Raw genomic sequence first — 22720 nt, forward strand, 5'->3', positions numbered from 1 at the left:
AACTTTCACTAGTTTACCAAATTACTTTTCGTCTCGATAATACTCGAGCAACGTGGCGTCAAAAACAGATCAAAGTATTAGATTGCTTGAGAAGTTTGTAGCGAAATCTAAGACAAATTTAAAGGTAAAGTATTCGTATGGAATATTACTAAACAATATATTGTATTAATTTAATCTAATTTTACTAAAGAATACTAAATAATCTCCATGTATCGTTTTTCTATACTAATTTTTCGCCACTTACTGTATAGTTTGGAATTAAATCCCATTACACTTGGGATCAGTCAAGGCGTTAAAAAAAGAAATTTAAAGAAAAAATTAGAAGCTATAATAAGTCATAAAGTAAGACGTTAACGCTAGAATTACTGATCTGTAACATTTGCCTAAATATACTCCACGTACATAATTTTAATTAAAGTAAAGTGTAATATATTGATGTTTCTATCGACATAATTTACAGTCCCCGACTATCGAATTAGGACCACTGAAGATATAAAGCAGAAGACCGCAATGAAACAAAGAGAACAACCTCTTTTTTTTGTTAGAAACCTACTGAACAATTAAATGTTCTCAACAGGAAGAAATTGTTTACGTATTTTCAAACTACAAATGGATGGTTCATATGATCGTAAAGGAAGCAATACGATATTTAAATCATTCCCTTTCATGTAAAGCAACAGATATGGTATTGTGTCAGAATATTAATGGGAGTAACTGTATCAAAACTTTGAACGCTTCCGTGGCTTTGAATGCATCGAAATCCAAGAATATACTGTATAACCGCAAAGGACATTAGGGGCTGTACTCTAAACACCTAATGTACGGCTTCTTACGTACCGAAAATGGCCACGAAGCGTGGTTAACCTCTGAAATTCCTAGTCGCGATGTACCTGGTGCAACAGAACGGTTTGAAACAGACGGTTGAGAAGCGGCTGGCAGCTAATAAACAGCGACTTTGATATCTCGCGACCGCGTGTTTCTCATCTTGAAGCCGGCCGGCCCCGGTTATATGGGTTAGAACGCAATATTAGAGATTGTAGAGTCCCCTCTCGAGGGCAGCTAACCTGCGAACCTCGACAGAGATTGCTGAGATATGAACCATTCTAGCACTTCTTCTGCCGGTTGGACCGCTTGGCTTTCAGGCCCACTCGAAAAACGCCTTTGGCTGCCACCTATTTAGGCGACACAGGCCGATCCGCTGCCAAAGAGACGAAACGAGAGAGATCTGGGTCGATGATTTCGATCGGGAAAGGGTCGTCACGCTCGTACAATTAGCGAAATCGTTGCGGCGTTTCTTGTTTAATAAAGCTGATACTGCTCGTTGCCCTCTCACTTCTCCTCTCCGACGGACAAACCAGACACGGTTATACTCTGACGCGAATAATTCAACATTGAACGTATGCCAAACGAACGACCAGCTGATATACGATTCTTGCTAATCCACTACGGATTCTTGACGAAGCCGCGCGAAAAATGCTATCCGCTTTACCTTGGTATGTTTGCTCGAGCGCGATTTGAGAAAGGAGGATTTGGTAATCGTTGTTCCGATCGGATACACTGGTTTTCGTCGAATGTAATATGAGTTCTTCGGACGTCATGTTGACTGACGTCATAAAATACAAATACGACTCTTTGAAATTTATAAATATCTATAGTGTGTGCTTGTGATAAATAAATTTATGAGAATAAGTCGTTTGTTTTTCGAGATGTTGAATGTTATTGATATACTTGGAAATATAAAACTGTTAACTTCATGAAAAATCGATTTGTGTAGTTGGCTTCTGAGAAGCTGTCATAACGAGCAGAATAAGAATCTTTATCTATCTATAAAAATTTTACCCTTTATACTGCACTGACGCTATTAGAGGCATTAATAACGTGAAAATATTATATAACAGATAAGAAATGAATAAAACATGATGTAGATAAGTTGACAGACATTTATAACTTCTTATCTTTGAAAGCAAAATACTTTGTTTCGAAAGATTATTTTGTCGAAGGATTGCAAAAGTCTACTAGATGATACTTAAATGTGTTCATCGTGACAGAAACAATGTTTATAATCTCTTATGTTTATTTGTTGCGTTTATCAATTCCAAGAAAAAGGAAAAAGCTTATGAAAGGATATCGTAAGAAGAAAGATGCACTATGGCACTGACGAGTTAAGAAAAAGATGGTGCTTAAATCATTTGGCAGAAAAGAAGGGAGAATTTCGTAATAGAGGGGCGGCACATGCCAACTCCCTGGTTCTCATAGTATTGAGTTGTTATATTTGTTATATACGCGGATTTGCGATCCATACAGAGTGTGTTCTTAATGCGTGGAACTTGCCTCAAGGAGATTTCGAGCTTACAACTTGTCCACGAACTATGACTACTTTCCTACTTATATATAGCGACTATTCTCAACTTTCTCGAATACAATAATTGATAGAAAGAAAAGAAGACATAAAAAATGTACAAAGAACGAATATAATAAACAATTTAATGAATCAACTAAAAATAAACTTAACACGTTCATCTTAAACTTAAATAAAATTATGTGATAACGTAAAAAAGTTATGATTATATACATACATAATGTAACATATGTATGTATATATGAACTGTTATGTAATAAATATATGAGGTATTTGTACACATACTAATCGTAATATATGTATGTAATATATGTACTAATGTAATGTGAAAAAAGAATAAAGATGGGGAATTATTTTTCGTGAAATTAACATATGGATAAACGTGAACATTTCTAGAGATGTGAATTGATCCTCGTTCGATCCAGCCAATTTACCTTATCGAAGCAAAGTAGCTGCGAAATATTTAATTGCATACAAAATTCAAGACTAATGGCTCTAAATTTTAAATGTATCGCAGGAAGTTGAACGAATCGAGTATGCCTGGCTTAAATCGCGTTAAAGCTTTTCGACGCTCCAAAAATGTCCGAATTTGCAGTTTCACGTAGAATATCGAAGCTCGAAACTTCGCTCGAGACCGACATCAATCATTAAACTTCGAATTTCACTGAAAAATCCCACGCTCCCTGCACGAAACTGAAAACACGATCGAAACTAAAGTAAATAAGTACATAACACAATGGAAACAAAACGGAAACTACAATTTCCCATTTTCATCAACGCCAAAATCCGCCTTTTGAATATTAAACGGCGAATATGCGACTTCAAGCTCAATTAAAGCGCATTAAACATGAAACTCCGATAAAGAAGACTAAACCTTGAAATGAGATTCTAACCAATGTCAAATAAAACCACATCTTAAGATCTATTACAATTCCACTTTTATTTTCTTCGTGTAGAATTCTCAAATTTCTGAAAAAAGAGAAACTTCGAAATGAAATTTTAACTATAAATCATGTTGAACATAAAATCTATGGATCTATGAGATTTGTACATAAATTCCAAAATGACGAGAAAAAAACAATTTCCATTTATCCGAAACTATCAATTTACTTACAATCCTGTGACCGTGGCTTTTGTAAATTCGATACGCGACTGAAAACTCAATTGACGATATGCAATTAACTCGATTAAATGAAATTGTAACCGATGTCTCAGGAGATCAGTCCTAAAATTGACAAACAAGAGGACGAAAATATTTTGTAATTGAAACTTACCACAACGACCATAGTTACAAGAATGTCACTTCTATATTTCTCAAACAAAATTCTAAAAGGAAAAGGAACAATTTTAACGAATTTGAAACTATCAATTTACCTGCAATCTTAATTTTGGAATTTGATGATCAATCGAAAATTCAATTATATAAGCAAAGTTACAACCAGTGTGTCGCAAAACTATCCCCAAAATTTACAAATACATATACGAACGAAAACATCTGATAATGAAAATGCCGTGTAATAAACGCGGTTACAACAATTCCACTTTTATATCCTTTTACACAAAAAAATCCACGCTGAACAAGAGACAATTCCAACGCATTCGAAGCTATCAATTTCCCTGCAATCTTGTCACCTATTTCCAAATTCGATACACGACCGAAAACACAATTAACGATGTGTTAAACACGTCGAATTCGGGATTCCAGCGGCCTAAAAACGTCGTATGGCAAACATTCAAGGTGAAATTTTTCCTGGAACCAAACCTATCCGCCAATTAGCCACAACCCAGTCTGTGACACGAGATATTTTCTGTCTGTGCGCGAAAAATGTCGAAGGGAACGCAAGTGGCTAGTGACGAATTTTCACGACGAACGAGAAGGAGAATCAACAGAAAAGAAAAGAAATATTGTGAACATACGGGAACGGGATTCTTGGAGAGAGTAGGAGACATAGGAATCGTAGGGGAAGGGATAAGAGAGGGATAACGGAGGGACATGGAGAAAGAAAGACAGAGCGAGGGAACGAATGCGTTGTAGCAGGGGGTGCAAAGAAGGAACGAAGAGAGAGGAGAAGGATGCGGAGTGAAGATAGAAGAGAGAGTAGAACGAGGACTACAATATGGGTCAGTTATTGATTGCTCCCTGGTCGACTCTGTAACGCCTACTATACACCTCCGCCGTTTCTATCTTGTTATCTTAGATTCCGAAACGCAACCACCACTTACAACCCTCTAACGTCGCCGAACCTATCTCTTTATTGGCATGTATGCAAATGTTATTAGACGATAGAGAGCAAGCTAAGGAAATACAGAGAGAAAGTAAAAGAGAGAGTATGAGAAGGAAAGGGAGAGGGAGAGGGAGAGAGAGAGAGAGAGAGAGAGAACGAATAGTATGGGTGCTGCAATAACGTTTTCCTCGCCAGTGACGTGTATTTATGGAATTTACCATGGGCCTCCGACCGACGACCGTTTAACGTTCGTCTCACACCACCACTGCCTCTCTGCATACGTAGCTGTATGTTTGTGTGTAATTTATTTTCGAACGATTCCGATCGATCCTAATGAGACATCGAAAGCTGTGAACGGGCGTGGTGGAAATGAATTTCAGAGCGAAATTAGGAAGCCGTGACGTGACTTTTTATCTTCTTCTTCTTTTTAAATGCACCCCTGGTTAAAAGTATCCGAATGCTTGCTTATTTTTGACACATTATATAATTAAATTGTTAAATTACGGAAAGTAGAATGTGTAATAATTTTATCATTTATAATTAGATTGTGAATGTTTATGCAAATCCGTATCTCTACCTATTATGAATAGACCATACAGCAGGAAGAGATTTGTTTCATCGACTATATGTATATCGTAATGAGTAACTTTGAATAATCAAAGTATCGATTTGGTAATTTTGCGCTGGAGGTATGCGTTTGTTGAAACTAGCTATTAATGTTGTATATTACTTTCGTGGTTGCGATTTCGTCATATTATGAACATGATTTCCGAATTTTAAAATGCAATGTTATCTAAAAAATCAAAACAGTTTGGCAAGATTTGTTTTGTTCCATTATTTGCTTTTCACATTATATTTTGCGAAACGTTATAATTATATTAGCTGTAGCAGAAATTATTACAGTTACGTTCAGATTTAGGATATTTGAAATTATTGGGATATTTACTGAACCACTAATATTGGACTAAATTATTTCAATCTGAACATTTTTGCTACGAACGATCACTAAATAATTTAAAGAATATTGAAATACATGTACATCAAGATTTGTTATTGAAAGGAGTAAAATTTTGAAATGATATGTTAAATAAATTACTTAATCCATAAATGATAAGACAAAATAATATGTGTTATATAACGATCCTTAATGCTCTTTTAAAAAGGTACGAACGAACTTATTACTCCACCTAATATATGCATAGGGGATCAAGAAGTGTGCACATTCACATTCACATTCACAATTACATTCACTGTAATAAGACATAGGATCGTTTACAAATTCAAAAATTCAACATCGTTTATCATAGATATTCACAAAGATCCTAAATTCTTTATCGTAGGCTCTGGCGCAGCTATATAACGTTGCACATAATTTTTTGGCAAATTCAATACTACGTTTGCATTGAAATAGGAGAAAACGAGGCGTAGCATGATGTGGAGATTAACTCACACAAGATAGAGAAACTTAAGCACGGATGAACCCAGTGTTCGGGATTTCTGTAGCTCTTGGTATTTCCATTTTTCACCCTTTCGCTTGGCTGCGAGCGAAAAACGAAACGAAACGAAACGTGACTGCTCCTTTTGTTTCTTAACCTTTCTATTGCGCGGTTACGAGTTGTGTATTTTGCTTTTTCCTTTAATTTTTTTCTAAACGATAGCCTCGCGTTCCTTTTTAATGAAAACCGGCGAGAAAAATCGAATTTCATGCCGGAGAATTTTAAAGCGTTCGTCTACACGCACGAACTACACTTCGATAATCGCGAAATGTGACCGCATGCATCTCGGAAAAATCGATTTACCTAGGTCGACGTGTTTCGTTCGACAAAAAATATCCCCATTCGAAAGGTTTTTCTTAATGAAACCAACCTTTAGATCGTTTTCTTCGTGCGGAGTGCGCGGGACTCGACGATATAGGAATTGAATTTCAAGACCTTCGTGGAAATTTCAATGCAGTAGCTGAATTTATCGAGCGAACTATTTTTTTCCAGTAAAAATGGGAACTGTAGAATTTCAGGTTGAATAGAGTTCTTGAAATTTATGACACGGTTAGCCCCTTTGCCTTGTGATTCTTTTCGGTTAGATCAATATAAGATATCCTGCCTAATTTTAACAATTTACGATGCAAACATTGTATCTATAAAGAACAATTAATTACAAAGAAAATAATTTTTCTTTTTCACAAAAGAAATGTCTATTTCCTTGAATTTATGGAATGAGGTTATTAAATCTCCAAAAGCAATTTTGTTCTTGGCAAAAATTAAAGATTGGCGATTCAAGAAATTTTCCTTTAAAGAAAGTAACCGCTCAAAAAATTTATCGATACGTTGAACAGATTAAATTATACTTTAGAAACAAACATTTTGAACATACTTTTTTTTAATGATAAACTAAAGATCACTTTAAGATTTATAACGTTAAAGATATCGATCTGTAATATCCGTCGAAATATTCTGAATGTTGATAGTTTTAATTGAAATAATATAAAGGAAACAAATATATATATATATATATATATATATATATATATATATATGTACATATAATGTTGCATTTCTATATATCCAAATAGGACTCGATATCAGTTTTATAAAAAGCATCTGCATGTTCAGTTAGTTCCATTGTGAAGAACATAATATTTTTTCTGTCCATTGTAGAGAACATTAAGAGGAATTTAACAAGCACAAAACATGATAATTTTATTCATACAGTATCAAGTTTACAGCGATGATATGCGTCAGCGTTAACCATTTGCTGTTTCAGCGCTATGTCGAAAGCAAAACATTGATATATAGGGTGTCGTGGAAAAGGATCTGATATTTTGTGAGCTTATAGTACTTAATCCTTGAGAGTGCAAAATGTTTAATGAACATACAGTGGCGAAGATATAAATAGAAATATATCACGCGTGAGATATGTATTATTCATATCTAAATTTATATTACTGTCCTATAAAATAAAATATTCGCGAAACAATACTGAATATTCAAGAAATATGTCACGTTTTAGGCAAAAATATATTTAAAATGTATAAAATAACTTAATCGGACAAATTATCAGAATTAAATGCAGCTAACATTAGATATGTATCAATATTAAATATGAACACAAATTTTGAATGAAAATTTCATTGTCTTTGTATCTCCATTCGCGTTTTCCGATCTTTCTTACTATTCATCAAATTTTCCATTAATCGTTGTTCCAATAATCAAGGTTCCACTGTGATTTAAAAACAGTAACGTTCGAAGATCAATTAATTATCACCTTTTCCCATCTGAGAAAATTCACATCTACAGAAGTTTTCAAAGCAGAGCAACAATTTTATTTATTAAAAGCGCCCCTTTAAACGATTTCAACTGATAAGTATCAAATATCTCTGACAAGGACTCCGTTCAAAAAGAACCGCGTGGCCGTCGATAATTGGGGAATCGGACTCAGGACACTCACAGAAATCTCAAGACGAGACTGACAATTCAATTTAGCCATACAAGGTGACTCCAAAATAGCTATCTATTCTTAAAACCGTTCCGCCCTGAATCGATCATTCAATTTCCCTCTCCGTGCTATTTGTATTTTCATCTTCTATTCCTTCTCTTCTCCAAGAAACATCGAATGGAATGTAATAGTGGAAGAAATGTAGAAGACAATCATAGGCCTCGATATAAAAATCTCTACATGACAATCAGTTTCTTCAAAACTCTGTAACGATGTTATTTTATTTTGATATAAATTCTGTTAAAGTATACAGGACGCCTCTGTAATTACAGTTCAACTAGAAAGCAGATTATTCTTCATTAAAAAATACGTCGACAATGCGAAACGAAGTTTTCGCATATGAAACTTCGTTTATGGCAAAAGTGATTTTAAAAATTCATTAGATACATTTGCACCAACTATATTCTATTTAGCGCATATGTAAAAAGTTTAGAAGGTAAATGGTGCGAGAAAGCAAAATAATTTTACAAAATGGAATTTTATTTGATAAAAGCAGTGAAAAGATTATAACGAACTCTTAAGAAATAAAAAACAGAGTCAATGAATGTAACATATGAAACTTTTCATAGAAATTCAAATAGATTAGAAAAATATTTGATAAAAACAGGTAAAGAATCAAATATCTCTAGAAATCGTGCTTGCTCTAAATAGTTGATTGGTCACATCGTTTTGAAGCTTCATTTCGAAGCAAAAAATGGTCACCCTTTATAATACCATCGAATTTTTGTTTTACTATAAATATAAATAGCGATCAATTCTGACATACAGAATTTATCTCTGTATCTGTAAATACAGTTACCGATTATGGGAAACGTTTTGTTTCTTTTCTTTCTCTTCTTTCATCCAATGTATTTTTAACAGAACTTATAATAAGATCAGGTACATCCCGCAAAATGGAACATTTAACGAAGAGAAACACGATTTGTCAACGCCAAGCACAGGGACACGAATTTTACAACTGCTCGGTTCGTCCACCCATTCCAGGGGCAACATAAATTAATCACCGATGTATATATATTGACATTATGTAAATCACGCACGGATTATGCAAATTCGACGAGCACACACCCGCCGCGTAATCATTTCGCAAGTTATTGCACGAGACGACCGGCACGGAAACGAGAAAAAGATTTGAAGTGAAAACGCACTCGAACGACGCGAATAAACAGACACTTAAAACCTCGTTACTTTGTTTCTATTCGTTTTTTCTTTCTTTAGATTTTGTATTTTTCCCCACATTTTTATATAATATTAAGTAGGAGAAAAAGAGAATAAAACATCGGAATCACGCGATGTTGGAGCGAACGGCGATAAACATGGAATTTAATAGCACAAGAAACGCGTTTTTTCGCAGCCGGTTTTTGATTTGAATGAAACGCGCCCAATCCTAATCCTTGCCTTTCATTTAGCTTTCGCTTAACGATCGCGGTGTCGTTAATCCGTCGAGCTCTTAACGTGGCAGAAAATTATTCCAAGTAATTACAAGACGAACCAAACAACGCGTAACATTGCACCAAGCTTCACAAACGATCGATCCTCTTGGAAATATATATACAAAATTATTTTAAACGATGCATCACTCAATTTGTTAAGTATTTCGTTTCATTTAATCTTTACTCTCTATGCTTCGCTCAAATGACTGCTCCAACTTACAGAAAAATCGTTAAACCTTAGCATCCGCATCAAAACCACGTGAAAATGATCTGCATCTGATCGAGCAGGAGCACGTGCAATCTGGCTTGGCAATTTTTCGCAAGGAAGATGCGGTTCAGAAGTTTACCGACGTTAATGGAGCAGCTCAACACGGATTTAACGCGCCATTTAACGCAAGAATATTTGCATAGGCCAGATAAAGCGTATCAACCATAGAACAAAGCGTTCGCGATGACACGGCCAAGTGTGAATCCAGCCTGCGGCAACAATTTCGTTCTTCAGCGACGTTTTCAACTGGATAGAGGATCTAGCGGCGATTGGAAGGATACGGAGGAAAAAGGGAACAAGCGGACTAGTAGCGAAATTTCGTCGCCTTTTTCAACCAGATATTACGTAACCGTGTCGCTTTCACAAAAATGACAAAAAAAAAGGAAAAAAAGAAAGAAAAAGGAAAACGCGTTTCGATCGCGCCACGATTTCTCCCGAAGCCTGAAGCTGTTGGCTACTAGCAGAGAACGAATCTAAGCGGCATGCTCCATTTTCAACGATCAATCCGTATGGCACGTTGAACAGAGACGTTTCGACGTTTTATCGCGAGAATTAATCGACGTCGTTAAAAGCGGGCGTTCACGCTGCAATGTTCGACTCCACGCCACCGGGCAACCTGTTAGTCATTATCCCATGCCCGTTGCGCCGAGTCACGTCCTATAAGCTCGCGGTAATTGACTTTGGATAATGGTTAATGGCGACTCAAGCTAGGTTTGACCGGTATCAAACATTCTTCCAGTTTTTCTTAGATTTACATGGTAGTTTGTGATATCGCTATCAGATACGATACTTGGTATGACAATAGAAGATAATGATTGTTAAGAGTACACTGTTCGAAATAAGTAAGGCAGACAGACATGGAATGTCTTGAGAAAGAAGTTAGTTTTTTTTTTAAAGTGATGTAGTATAAAAGGAAAAATATGTAAAATTCTATAGTGCTGAGTACAACTGTTAAATTTCTAAGTTATCGAACGTTCGAGTTTCTAAATTTCCTATTTAATACTATTTGCTTTCTCACTTCTGATTGGAACAAATTATTACAGGAAGTTTCACTATACCTCCTGCTATTGTATCTTCCAGTTATTACCTATTAAAAAGTTTAAATAATTTTTTACGCTGAAAAAGATTCAACGATAGCGAGGTACTAAAGACTGTAATGGTTACATTCTTCAATTCAAACGCTACCGAATGTTTCGAACTAGATATCGAAGATTTGATGGCAACGATGGTAGGAAGTTAGTAAAAATGGTTAAACTTATTTCTCTGTATATGATTTTCGTAATAAAGTTTATACAAAAATACACAACAACCTTCGAAATGACCTGCGACAAACTGCAATCAATTCGAAAAAAGAAATCCACTTTTTCCTCAAAACGTGAAATGAAAAACAGATATTGTGGAACAATGTCTGTATATATTCCAGGCCGAAGCTATCAGCCGGTCACAGTCGATTTGGAGGAAACTGACTGTCACCTAGATTCTAGAGAAACAGGGTGCGCATCAATTAATTCCCGCATTGTAGCCAGGTTGGACAATACTTCTTTCAGGAGGGCGGCGATACGCCGCGCAGATAGTTTCCCCTAATTGTTTTGAGCAGTGCATCAGTTTGTTTTGTCTTGTTCAAAGGCTAACACGCGACTAACTTTGTTGACGCACGAGGGGCGGCGCATTTGCCTTGCCGCGCTGATAAACGCGCGCCGCATTTGCGAGCCTATTTTCGCGCCGTGAGCTTTTTTTAGACGGCCTCTGAGCAGTGCGTATATCACTCCCTAGAGATCTATGGCGATGTACAGGCCACCGGAAACTGGGGAAATACGAGAGAAACCGCACCGTGAACGGGATCTCAAACGAAACGGTGAACGACCGCGGAGAGGAATATTTAATTTTTAATTCTTCGAGTTATTCTGGTTTCGCTTGAAGGTTTATCGTGCATAATTTATAGATTATCGGAGACTATTTTAATGCAGTAAGTGATGAAGTATTTGATACTAGTTAATAATAATATCGTAGATTTCAGAAGGAAGCAAGTACTACCTGACGTGACTGAAAATACTAGTAGAGAGAATGGAAGAAGTCGTAGTTGCGATAAAATTGTCCAGTTAAAGTTCAGTTGTAGTAGAATACTATTTTATGTTGTAGTAAAACGGTATAAGAAATTATAGCACAACTGGAAAATTCTTTCTAAGACGAGATCATTCTTTATGACTGAAGTTGGAAATTTTCTCATGAACTATTTTAATTGTAACTACAATTAATAATTTTGATAATGCTATTCTAATCATTTATATGTACATAAAGATTGTCGTTAAGGACAAATTTTTTTCACAGCAAGAAGCGTAAGTGCACCGCTTAAGGAGAATCAGATCGTTCAGCACAGACAGTAACAGTTTCTCCCTCCATTTACTTAAGGCCAGAAAACCTAAGAGTAAATAATCTCCAACATGATAAACTCCTCGATAAAATACCACTGACACAAAACCAAATCTCCCCAGTAAAAAAAAAACTCAAACTTACTTTTACGCAAGAGATACACAAATTATGTAGTTGTATTATGATTTCATTTTCCTTCTATATAATACATTATTAACGCGCGAGCAAAAATGTATAAAAAAGAATGCACTAAGAAAAAGAAAAAGTTTCTCAATTTGCAGTCTCACAACAACGGGGATAAAACTCGTGTGAAAGACTCGTAGGAGGCGATTATTAGGGTCTGTGAGTCATCCGTTTCCGAGCGAAACGAATCTCATTCATGCGAGCGAAAATCGGTGGGAAAGATCCTCGGAATCGGGCGCCGTCGGATCGATCGTTCCCGATTTAAACGGAAGTTCGCCTCTTTTTTTCCTTCTTTTTTCTCTGACTAAAGAAACGCGCTCAATTTTTCGAGGCGTGCCGATTACGGGCCGTGACGGTTTTGCTTGATGCGCCCGCTCGAAAAAAAGCCAGCATTATGTCTCTCCGACATAATATTTTTACTGCCGGTGACTGAAATAAGCGCAGATCGATAGTTATATTTATAAACGCGTCATTCTGAAGCAAAATTCGTGGAAAATAGATGAAGCAGACAGGCAAGAGCACGCCTCGGGAAACAGGCTCGGTTCTGCCAGAATTAAACTACGAATGCAAGTTCCGCCATCCAGTTATCAGTTTTTAGCTTCGAGTAATCGTCAGTTTCGCGAGCGTCAAAGGATTGAAGCGTTGCTGCTATACACTCTAGACGCTCCACGGATGGGATCGAGAAACGTATTAAAACCAGTAAATAGCAATACATACGACTAGAAAGATGCGTAATAACGTCGACTCTGGATAGAATGAAATTTACGTGAATGGAGAAGCTCCAGTCTCGTTTCTAATTACGCCGCGTACAATGCGACGGAGATGCTGGGGTGTTAAGAATGTTGGCTCTACAAAGAGTGTTTGATATTCGTTAAGCTCAGAGTTCTTGGAGAAGGATCCTTTTTAGTTCTGCTTGGGCAATTTCTAGTTTCACGTGGATTCGTTTTTATCTCTGGTTAAACAGACGGTGAAAGTTTGAAACTCCTTAAATTATATAAATAATAAAGTGATTCAAGAATTTTATATAGAATTATCACTAAATTCATGTACATATCCTTTTTAATGTTGAATCAATCTGGAATTTGTTTCTAGGTATTTTAAAAATTAAAAATTAGTAGTAATAGCGAAGAATTGTGTAAAAGAGGAAATATGGTTGATCTATACTACTTAGTATATGCTTAGTATTGCCTTTGTATCGAGGGAAATAAACCAGTCGTGTAAATTTCGTAATATCCTTTGCAGAATATTTTACGCAATAAAAATTTAAACAAATTATTTTAAATCATTAATTGTTTATAAAGAACTTGTAATTTTAATTAGCAGAGAAAAAGTTTGAAACTAGAATAATAAATAGGATTTTAATATTGGAGAAACGATAAAAGAATTTTCCGCGAGAAAACAATTTACAAGGAAATCTTAAATGCAAAAACATTTAACTTGTGGAAGCCTGCGGAATCTTAGTTGCGGGAAAGTTCGGGTACAGGAAATTAGACCGAGTTGAACCATTCAAATCTCTCCTCTGCCATTTTTCCCTATGTTCAATTCATAAAGAAAAAAAGACCATTCAACCGGATTATCGGACTATTATTCGAATCCGGATCTTTACCAGACAATTGCTTTACCGAATCGATCAATCCAAGCTGTCAACAGATTTCTGTTCCCAAATCCAAACGGTAGAAAATTCCTATATCTATTTTTATATCGAATAAGAATCTGACGACAGCGTGACCAATTTCACAAAACGATTTTATTGTTGCTTTTTCCAGGTATTTCTACGAAATTTGGCAGGATGGCTCAGTAGGATATTCGAATATCCACATAACATACAAATGTGTACAAGTATGTACAAGTATATAATGTTTCTTGGATTTAGCTCTGTTATTATTCTCGAATTATTATATCTCAATCTTATTCTTGTTTCAGAAAGCGAAAAGAGTTATAATATTTAAAAAAAAACTGTAGCACAAAATTGAAGCAAAAGTTTATACATATCGATATTGATTTTTTTATTAAACTTAAGAATCGTAACACATACACATTTGAGTATTTAAATAGCATATAGAATCTATTATATTCTACAGAATTCCTCTGAGCTTAGCCTGTTTACTTTCTCTATCTCTAGCAATCTCGATCCCATTCGCGTGTCAGCCGCGTGTCATCCAACTTAATCAGCAAAACTAAGGTGAACAATGGAATTAAGTGACTTACGGGTGAGAGACGCGCCGGTGCAGGCTTCTCACGGACATGGCTCTGTTCTTGCGATTGGAGCTCGAGGTCGATCCGTTGGCGCTTCCGTTCGGCGTGGTATGGCGTGGCGCAGCTGCTGGGGGAGCGGACTGCTCCCCCGTGGCCGCCACGGCCACCGCCGCCGACGTGAGGCCCCCCGAGGTCGCCAGGCCGGTACGCCGAAACGGGCCCGAGCTAGCCGCTAGTCGGCGTGCTAATCTGCGGGCGAGCCGACGGGCCAGGCGCGCCCCTGCAGCACCGGCACCCACGCTGACGGTCTTTCTGTCCCACCCCCCGTGGCCAGGGGGTGGTACACAATGCCTGGTGACTGCTCCGGCGACGCTGCTCTAAAGCTTTCTCTCCTCTCTTCGCGCCTAGCTTCACCTGCACTACGCGGCTCCTTACCGGCCTGATCACTGCCTCTCACCTAGGCCTCTCGTAGGATCAACGTCACTTTGCTTTGCATCAACGCCGTTCAGTATGCTAATAGGAAGCTTCTGGTCGCTCGTGTGGTGCTTTTGATCTTGAGCCCTCTGCTTCTTGTAATATTGCGATGTTACGCGGTTGAACTGACTGAAAAAGAGGCAGAAGGTTTAGTTGGATTGGTTTTGACGATTTTGTAAGGAGTTTTTATTCAAATGTACATATGTGAATATAATTCGAAATGTGTATGTGTATATAAATTGAAAAATCTTAGAACAATTATTACATTAACTTAAAACTTGGAAAAAATTCAGTAGTTAATAAAGACATTAAGCTGCTGATCATATGTTACAAGACCGACCTCTGAGCAGCGCGAGGAACCGGCGGAGATATTTCATGGAAATATGGTTAGAGTGTGTTAACAGGTATGTGGACGAACCACGCGCGAAGCCGAAGAACCGGTAGGAATATTGTTTGCGAAAGCAAACCTGATGCGTAATCAGGGAACTTTTAAAATGAAGTCACTTGCAGACGAAAATGGCCTTAGGAAAAAGCGCAACGAACCAGACGCGCAATGGGGGAATCACTGGAGAAGACAGTGCAAGCGAACTCGATGGGAAATCGAGGAGGTTCTAGAAGGTTGGAAAATAGCATAGACGAACTTGAACGCGAATCTGGGAGCTATTAAGCGAAGATGAACCTAATACGAAATCAGGGAATTGCAAGAGAGATTTAGTTTTCGTGTACGAATCTGATGCGAAATTGGGGATCCACTGGGTTGGAAAGATCTTTTCTGTATTGAGACGCACGCGCGTGCGAATGAACATAATAGGAAATCAGGGAGTCGTAAGAAACGTTAATAAGCCGTCGTAACTTTGATTAACGAAAATCGACACGAAAGTTCATTAGTGAAGATGGAGAAACTGATTTTGAAGTTTCTCTAAATACACGTGCACTTGACCATATCTCAAAGAATAGTACCATAATTCTATACAAATATAAGTAATCTACGTTTTGGATAAAATATTTATTTTTTTAATTATCAATTTTTAAAAATATATATGTACATAAATTAATCACAAATTAAATCAAAAATTAAAAATGTTCTAAATGACAATAATTTTATTATATTTTTAATTCAATTTTTATAAATAGATGATTTTAATTTGATAAAATTTTCATTATAATATTATAATTTTTCATTAAAAGAAACAGCCTCGTTTATTCATAGCATATACTATTTTATTAATCGCGCAAACAAAAATCAAGTAGAACGGTGCCGCGTCGAACTGCTGTTCCATTTCGTCCAACCTGTTCTTGGCCAAGTGCACGCGTACTCGACGAATTTTTAAAATCGATTTCTCTTATAACCAGCTACGAAAAAACTTCATTCCACATTCTCAACTCATGTTTACACAAGAAATAATTTGCTTGTTGATTGTTGAGTAAATTTTACATACTTTCACTAAATCTTGTGCGGTAACAACCATTACATGCAAAATAAATTCACAATAATCAAGATATTGTTTTTGACATTTCTGTAGTTGAAGCTGAACAGGTTATACACCTCTTCTCAATAAGAGGTCTGTCTATTGCACAATAAATTACTAGTTAATAATATTAATCAATTAATAAGTAACAAAATGCAGGTAAGAGATTTCTTTTCTTTGACTTGTATTTTATAAAATTTATTTGTAAAATTTTCTTTATTTTAATGTCAAGTTTGTATTGATTATGTGAGAAAAGCAATTGAATGCCAACATTATCTTTTTCTTTGATTTTAAAATTAAATACATATTTCTATTAACGTGTTAAGCATTTCAAAGACATTATACTGAACGTTATAATGTATTTACAATATTCTACTAATCACAGATACTATTGGTCTTTCACAAAAGTTCGTCGATTTGGACCTAATTATTTCCATTTTCAATTATTTATTAAAATAAATAAATCATGAAAATAAACTGATCGTGTGTAGTTTACTAGCGATATTGATAATTTGTAACTTGTGACATAAAATTTCATTAAAAATATTAATTCAATGGTGCAAAAGAGCTCTGGGATTCACGACAGAATAAGAATGAATTTGAATGAGTTAACCATGTTACATGCATGCATACGATTAAACCGAGTAGTTCGAGTCAGTCTTTTTTCTTTTTCTAAAGAAGCACGACTATTTTGCTCAATCTCGTGTAGCACGAATTTCGCGTGATTTCTACGCGACACTTAACGTATACACGTGATTTTTATCGTTGATCACAACGTATTACTGTACGAGCACCGTGTTGATTCGCGTTTCGTGGCCCCGAGACCATTTTCGAGTTGCGTGGCTCATTTGCAATGATAACACGGAAACAAAGTCAAGGCCGTTCGAACACAATGCATTCGAATAACAAAAAGAAAAAAGGTAATACTTCAAAGAACGATTCGCCTTCGTCTAACATTATATTCCAAATGCTTATCCTATTTTCCTTGATTCTAGCCAGGAACGAAGGGAATAATAAACGCGATTCACGAATCTAAAACGCGAGAAGGCTTTTCTGTATCGCTCGTCGGAAAACAAAACGGAAAAATAAAACAGAACTTTAAACGCAGAGGCGGTAGCCAATTAATTTTCACGCCGTCTTCCTGCTCTTCGCTCAACGATTCTTTTCGGATCTCTACCTAATTTTAATTATCTTCCAACACACGAAAAAACTGTGCGATGCTTTGGTTTTCTTCTGTTTAACGTACGATCCGCGTCTATTTACGTGGTTCCAAGTAGTAAAGTCAACTGGAAACTGTGTCAAATGAAATCGTTAACGAAAAAAAAAGAAGGGCTCGACGGTCTTGCAATTGACATATAAATTGTCTTTGAACTCACACGTAATTAGTCATTGGAACATTAACCCACTATTAGAATCAGTGAATCGTGGATGACCCACAAGAGCTGGAATTTCAGAGTAGCTTATCTTAATTTGAATCTTATATTCTATGTGATAAAGACCAGCAATGTATTTTAAAATTAAATACCTATGATCGTAGTTATGATAATAATAAGGATAATGGTAAGGAGCGGATGAAAAATATACTACGTACCTGCGAAAGAATCACGAGGTAGCTGAGAACACGACTCGAAACCGGCGATTCATTCCACTTTGTTTCTGGATAGGTCGGTACACGCGATTCGACGTCAGTGATCGAACATCAGACTTTCCTCGGTGTGGTTATCGGTGTATCACAGTTTGTAGATCCGACGCATGCCCCACGATCGACCATCGTTTCCATTAATTACACTCGCATTTCAGCCTGGCACTGTGTCGCGCCCCCTTTCATTCACACCCATCTCCTTGAGCGCACGTGTTCACCTAATTCTCGTTTAATATATCTTAGTATCACAATGGACGATTTTTTATATTTTTCTATCTTGCTTGTGTTTAATAATTTATATACTTCCTCCGCTTCTTATTCCCCCGTCTCTCTTTCTTCTTCTTCGTCTTTTGCTCTTTAATATTTGTTTATAACCTTAAGTTTAGAAATCACAGTCGCGAATTGATACGGATCACCGTAGCATGTGCAGCTGCTGTTGCCGTTGTTCTCTCAGAAACGAAACCACACTGTCTCGTATACCCAGCATGCCCTTCTATCTTTCTCTTATTCTTTCTTTATCATTCTCAACACGCTGCACACGATTGGTACGACTAGTCACCGATTATTCTCCTTGAGATACGATGGTTAGTCGTTGAACGATTCTCGTTCTCGAAGGGCTCCACATACACGCCGTTCTCTTCAGTTCTTTTATTTTGCTTTCTCTTCTTTTCTTCCTTTTTCTTTTCTATATTTATTAATAATCGTTCTAGGACGGAATGCGCGTGATTCGTTCGCCAGCCGTGTGTGTGCGGGCCGTCTCTCACCTGTTCGACACGACAATTCGACACGAGAGAAAGCACAGGATTATTCCGCGTCTATCTGCCTCTGAAAGGAGTTTCACTATCGACCATCAATGCGCACGTGCAGCCGACGGGCAATGTGCCGAATCCTCTCGCTCGTCGTCACTCTGACGAGGAGGCCACATAAAAACGACGTCGACGGGGCGCCTCTCAGAATCGAGACTCAGCTACGAGTTGCGAAAAACGAGTTATCGCAGTCGCGTACTTCCTCGCCTTGTTTCGTTCTTGCTGCACCCCTCGTTTCTTCGCTACAAAGCGATTCTTCACATTCGGCTTGGCCACGCACGAGCGTCGAGGTGCCATCCTCTCGTTTTCTCCACCGATCTGCTATATTCGCTTTCCTTTTCTTCTTCGATCCACCTCACGTTCTCTATTTCTTTCTTCGTCTCCCCCCTATTACTCTCAATTTTCTTTATTTCTTCCTCCTTCTCGTTATTACTGATCACCGTGCGTTTCGTCTCCCTCCGTCGACGATGTATCCAAGCATCGTTTGAAAGAAGCAGATGTGGCGATCGTTGTTCTCCCCCGTCGATCCTGTCAAAAATGACACATCTCAGCTAAGTGTCATCGTCACTGAACGTCGGTGCGCATCTCCGGCGGCAGTTCGACGGCATGGCAACCTACACACGTAACAAGACTCGGTGGCGCGATAGTCTCGATGTCGTGCGACCGTCAATCGATCGAAAATCATCTGCCCGCTTCGAGTCGTACTCCTCCGTTCCTCGCTGGCACGCTTCGACTCGATCCAGCCGTGTTCCTCGCAATCCCATCGACTCTTCTGCTCCAAGTAGGAAGCGGGAAGGGAATCGACGTTGACTGACGACAACGACCACCGCGACAAGCTGTCACTTTGTTCTTGATGCTCGCCTCGTTTATTCGATCGCCACACCGTTTCTAACGATATATCCGTTCCGGGTTCTGGCAACGGCCCCTAACGACATCTGATTTTCTTCGATTGCGATCCCGCCGCTTTTCCGGCAATCAACCCCGCTCTTCCTCCCCTTTTATCCAAGCCTATCAGTACCTGTTCTCACTTGCCTTCTCTATTTTTTCTCCTTTGACTTTTCTATCTTCGTCGTCCGCGTTATTCGGATAAATGTAGCCAGTCTACACTAGTGGCCGCGCACACGCTTCCTCTGTCTCTCTCGCTCAATCGCGACCAGCCATTATTACCGAGTAATCCCGCGACTGCTTAATTACTCTCGATACCGCACTCACCGCCAATATATCTCGATACTTCCCCCTCGAAGCACGAGACACCGATGACACGGTCTGCTCGCGTGACCCGTTTACGTTCCGCAATTTCCTTGCCCGTGATATCACCAGCTTCTTTTCTCTCTTTCTGTTTCTCTCCCTTCCCCTTTTTGTCTGCTTGTCTATCTAAATTGTCCTGTCTACAGTTCACTCTACGTTGTCCGCATTCCACTCTTCGGAGGACCGGTTGTTCGTTTCGACGTGTGGCGCACCGTTGGTCCTTTTCTGCGACTGTCAAACGAAAAGAGACTCGTTACGAAGAATCGAACAGCACGATGTCCACGGTGTCAAATGTGTCGAGCTGCTTCAATTGTTTCTTTATTTCTTTTATTTTTTTTTTTTTTTTTTTCTTACTGTTAGAGACACACGCGCGCGCGAATTTCTCCTTGTCTTTCCTTTTCCCCCCACCCCGTTTCCCTTTAGTCACGGTTATCTCTTAACCTCGACACCTATGATTCCTCTTACGTTTGCTCCTGTCTCCCTTTCTCTCCCTCACACGCTCGCACTCACCTCGTCCAAACGTACACTCTCTTTCGTTTTCTCTCTCTCGCTCTTCTTTCTCTCGCGACTTTCATTCATTTCGACATACTCGAAGGGCGCGACGTTTCCTTTAAGACGATCCTATACACGCGCCCCGCTCCTGTCCTTATCGATTATGACGCATACTGCATGGAGAAAGGCTGCCCACCCGTCGACGACCAAAAAGGATTCCCCGCGTGAACAGTTCGCAGATCCCTCTGTTCGCCTAGCCCACGACAAGAGAATCCGCGAGAATCCGTGCACGGGTGTCGCAAGTGTGTGTATGGGTGCCTGCGGCAGCCGTGTTACGTATACAAGCGTAACCCCGACCTCGATGTTAGGCGGCTGATAGCCGGCCTCACACTGATACGGCTCCGTCGTTACGACCACGGGCCATACCCGCCCCTTCGACACCCCCTCCATGTCATCCGAAAAAAAAACTACACCCCTCTTTAGAGGGACGACCGCCGCGCCTCCATGTGGCATTTCTGCCAAGCGATTCGTCGGCCCTTCGATTCCTACACTATGCGCTTGCGTTAACCGCCGAACCTACGTTTTTCGGACAGAATTGCATGCTGTTCCGTGCCACCTGACATTTTTTCATGGCTAGAATACTGCGAACATTCCAATCGAATATTTCAAATGCAACCCTTTCACGATACAATTCGTTAAGGCGTTATTGGAACGTACGCTTCGATTTTATTATGTGGAATATGTATCACGTTTAAGGAGACTTAGAATAAAATGTAAAAGCTTCGTTCACGCAAATTGTATATTTTGTTTGTAGTCCTAAGAAATAGACGTAAATGTATGTTTCTAGCCTAAGTACATATGTCTTGTTGTTTTGATACAGTTTGAGAAACATTAAACAGCGTGTGCGCCATTTCTCCGTATATATGTAGAAACATATGCATATAAGTCGAAATAATAAAAAGGATATAAACTTGAATTACTTTTTATTCTCATAGTTTATTTCTATATTTTTCGATAACGTGAAATATGTACTTTACGGATCAGCTTCTATCTTAATTAATATTTAATTGTTCATAAAAGAAATAAAGTTCCTTTGTGTGTGTAACTGAGTTTATCATTTACATAAATAGTAACACGTAAAAGAGTATCTTCCGATTCTTTTCATGAAAATTCACTAGTAATGTTCCATTTGAGGCTATATGTTGAACATTTAATTGCGTGTGTAAAGGAATATTGCAGGACTGTACTTTATGTGGCGTTTTCTGCGGCACGAACTAACACTGAGGTTATACGATACCGAAATCACATATACATTGACTACGTTTAATCGATGCCGCTGATAAAACCAGCATGAATATATATATATATACAGGACGAATTTCGTGCTGTTGAATTTGTACTTCATACCGAATGATAATTTACTGAGAATAAATGTAGTCTTTGCAATGTAAAATTTGTTAAGATATTAGAGTACATCGTTTACAACATATGTTAAATATTTTCAGTATAAACTTAAACTTTGTACAAGTTCATAGATGCCTCAAGGAATAATACTTTTAGTATTTTTATATATGTTTTCATCAATCAAAAAGTAAACGAAAAATTTAAACCGTGAAGTAAGAAGATAACGTTATAGTAAATTATTTTTTCACATTAATTGATTTAATAAAAATGAAAACATATGATCGATTGTAAAAATAAGAATGTAGAATATATGAAAGTACATTTTCCAAATTGCTTATTCTATTCTGATATCCATGACTTTGTTAATTTTGAAATCATACAGGCGATTCGATCGTAACAACGCATGTAGAGTATCTGTTACGATATCTTTTCGTGCACATTGAAACTTTCTTCTATTCTTTTTCGGTCAAATTTTCTATCTATATATATGTACAAAAAAATGTTAACTTAATTAATAAAGATATGCAACCTCGACTTTCAATCTCTATACGTTTGCAAATATTTGATTTAAAATAAACATGTATCATGCACAGCTATAAATCACAATTGAGTCTTAGTCTAAAGCAATTTATAGACAGTAATGTTTTTATCATCCAATA

General features: G+C 37.7%; 2 protein-coding genes across 12 annotated transcripts in view; both read right to left on the bottom strand.

Annotated features, from left to right (window-relative positions):
- The window catches only part of LOC126873706 (potassium/sodium hyperpolarization-activated cyclic nucleotide-gated channel 3), a 212211-nt gene extending 191164 nt beyond the window's left edge, over positions 1–21047 (bottom strand). For 3 of the 10 annotated variants that reach the window (XM_050634859.1, XM_050634858.1, XM_050634861.1), the window contains exons 1-2: positions 18061–21047; positions 14539–15129 (exon numbers count right to left, since the gene is read on the bottom strand). In XM_050634859.1, the coding sequence (XP_050490816.1) occupies positions 14539–14576 (38 nt within the window). In that variant the 5' untranslated portion in view covers positions 14577–15129; positions 18061–21047. The remainder of the gene's footprint in view (positions 1–14538; positions 15130–18060) is intronic. The other 7 variants (XM_050634862.1, XM_050634860.1, XM_050634856.1 and 4 more) reach the window with 5 other exon arrangements.
- Positions 1–22720, bottom strand: part of LOC126873748 (uncharacterized) — a 327994-nt gene that overhangs the window by 203487 nt on the left and 101787 nt on the right. The window lies entirely within an intron of this gene.

The sequence above is a fragment of the Bombus huntii genome, chromosome 15, assembly GCF_024542735.1.
Source record: "Bombus huntii isolate Logan2020A chromosome 15, iyBomHunt1.1, whole genome shotgun sequence".
Classification (NCBI taxonomy): Eukaryota; Metazoa; Arthropoda; class Insecta; order Hymenoptera; family Apidae; genus Bombus; species Bombus huntii.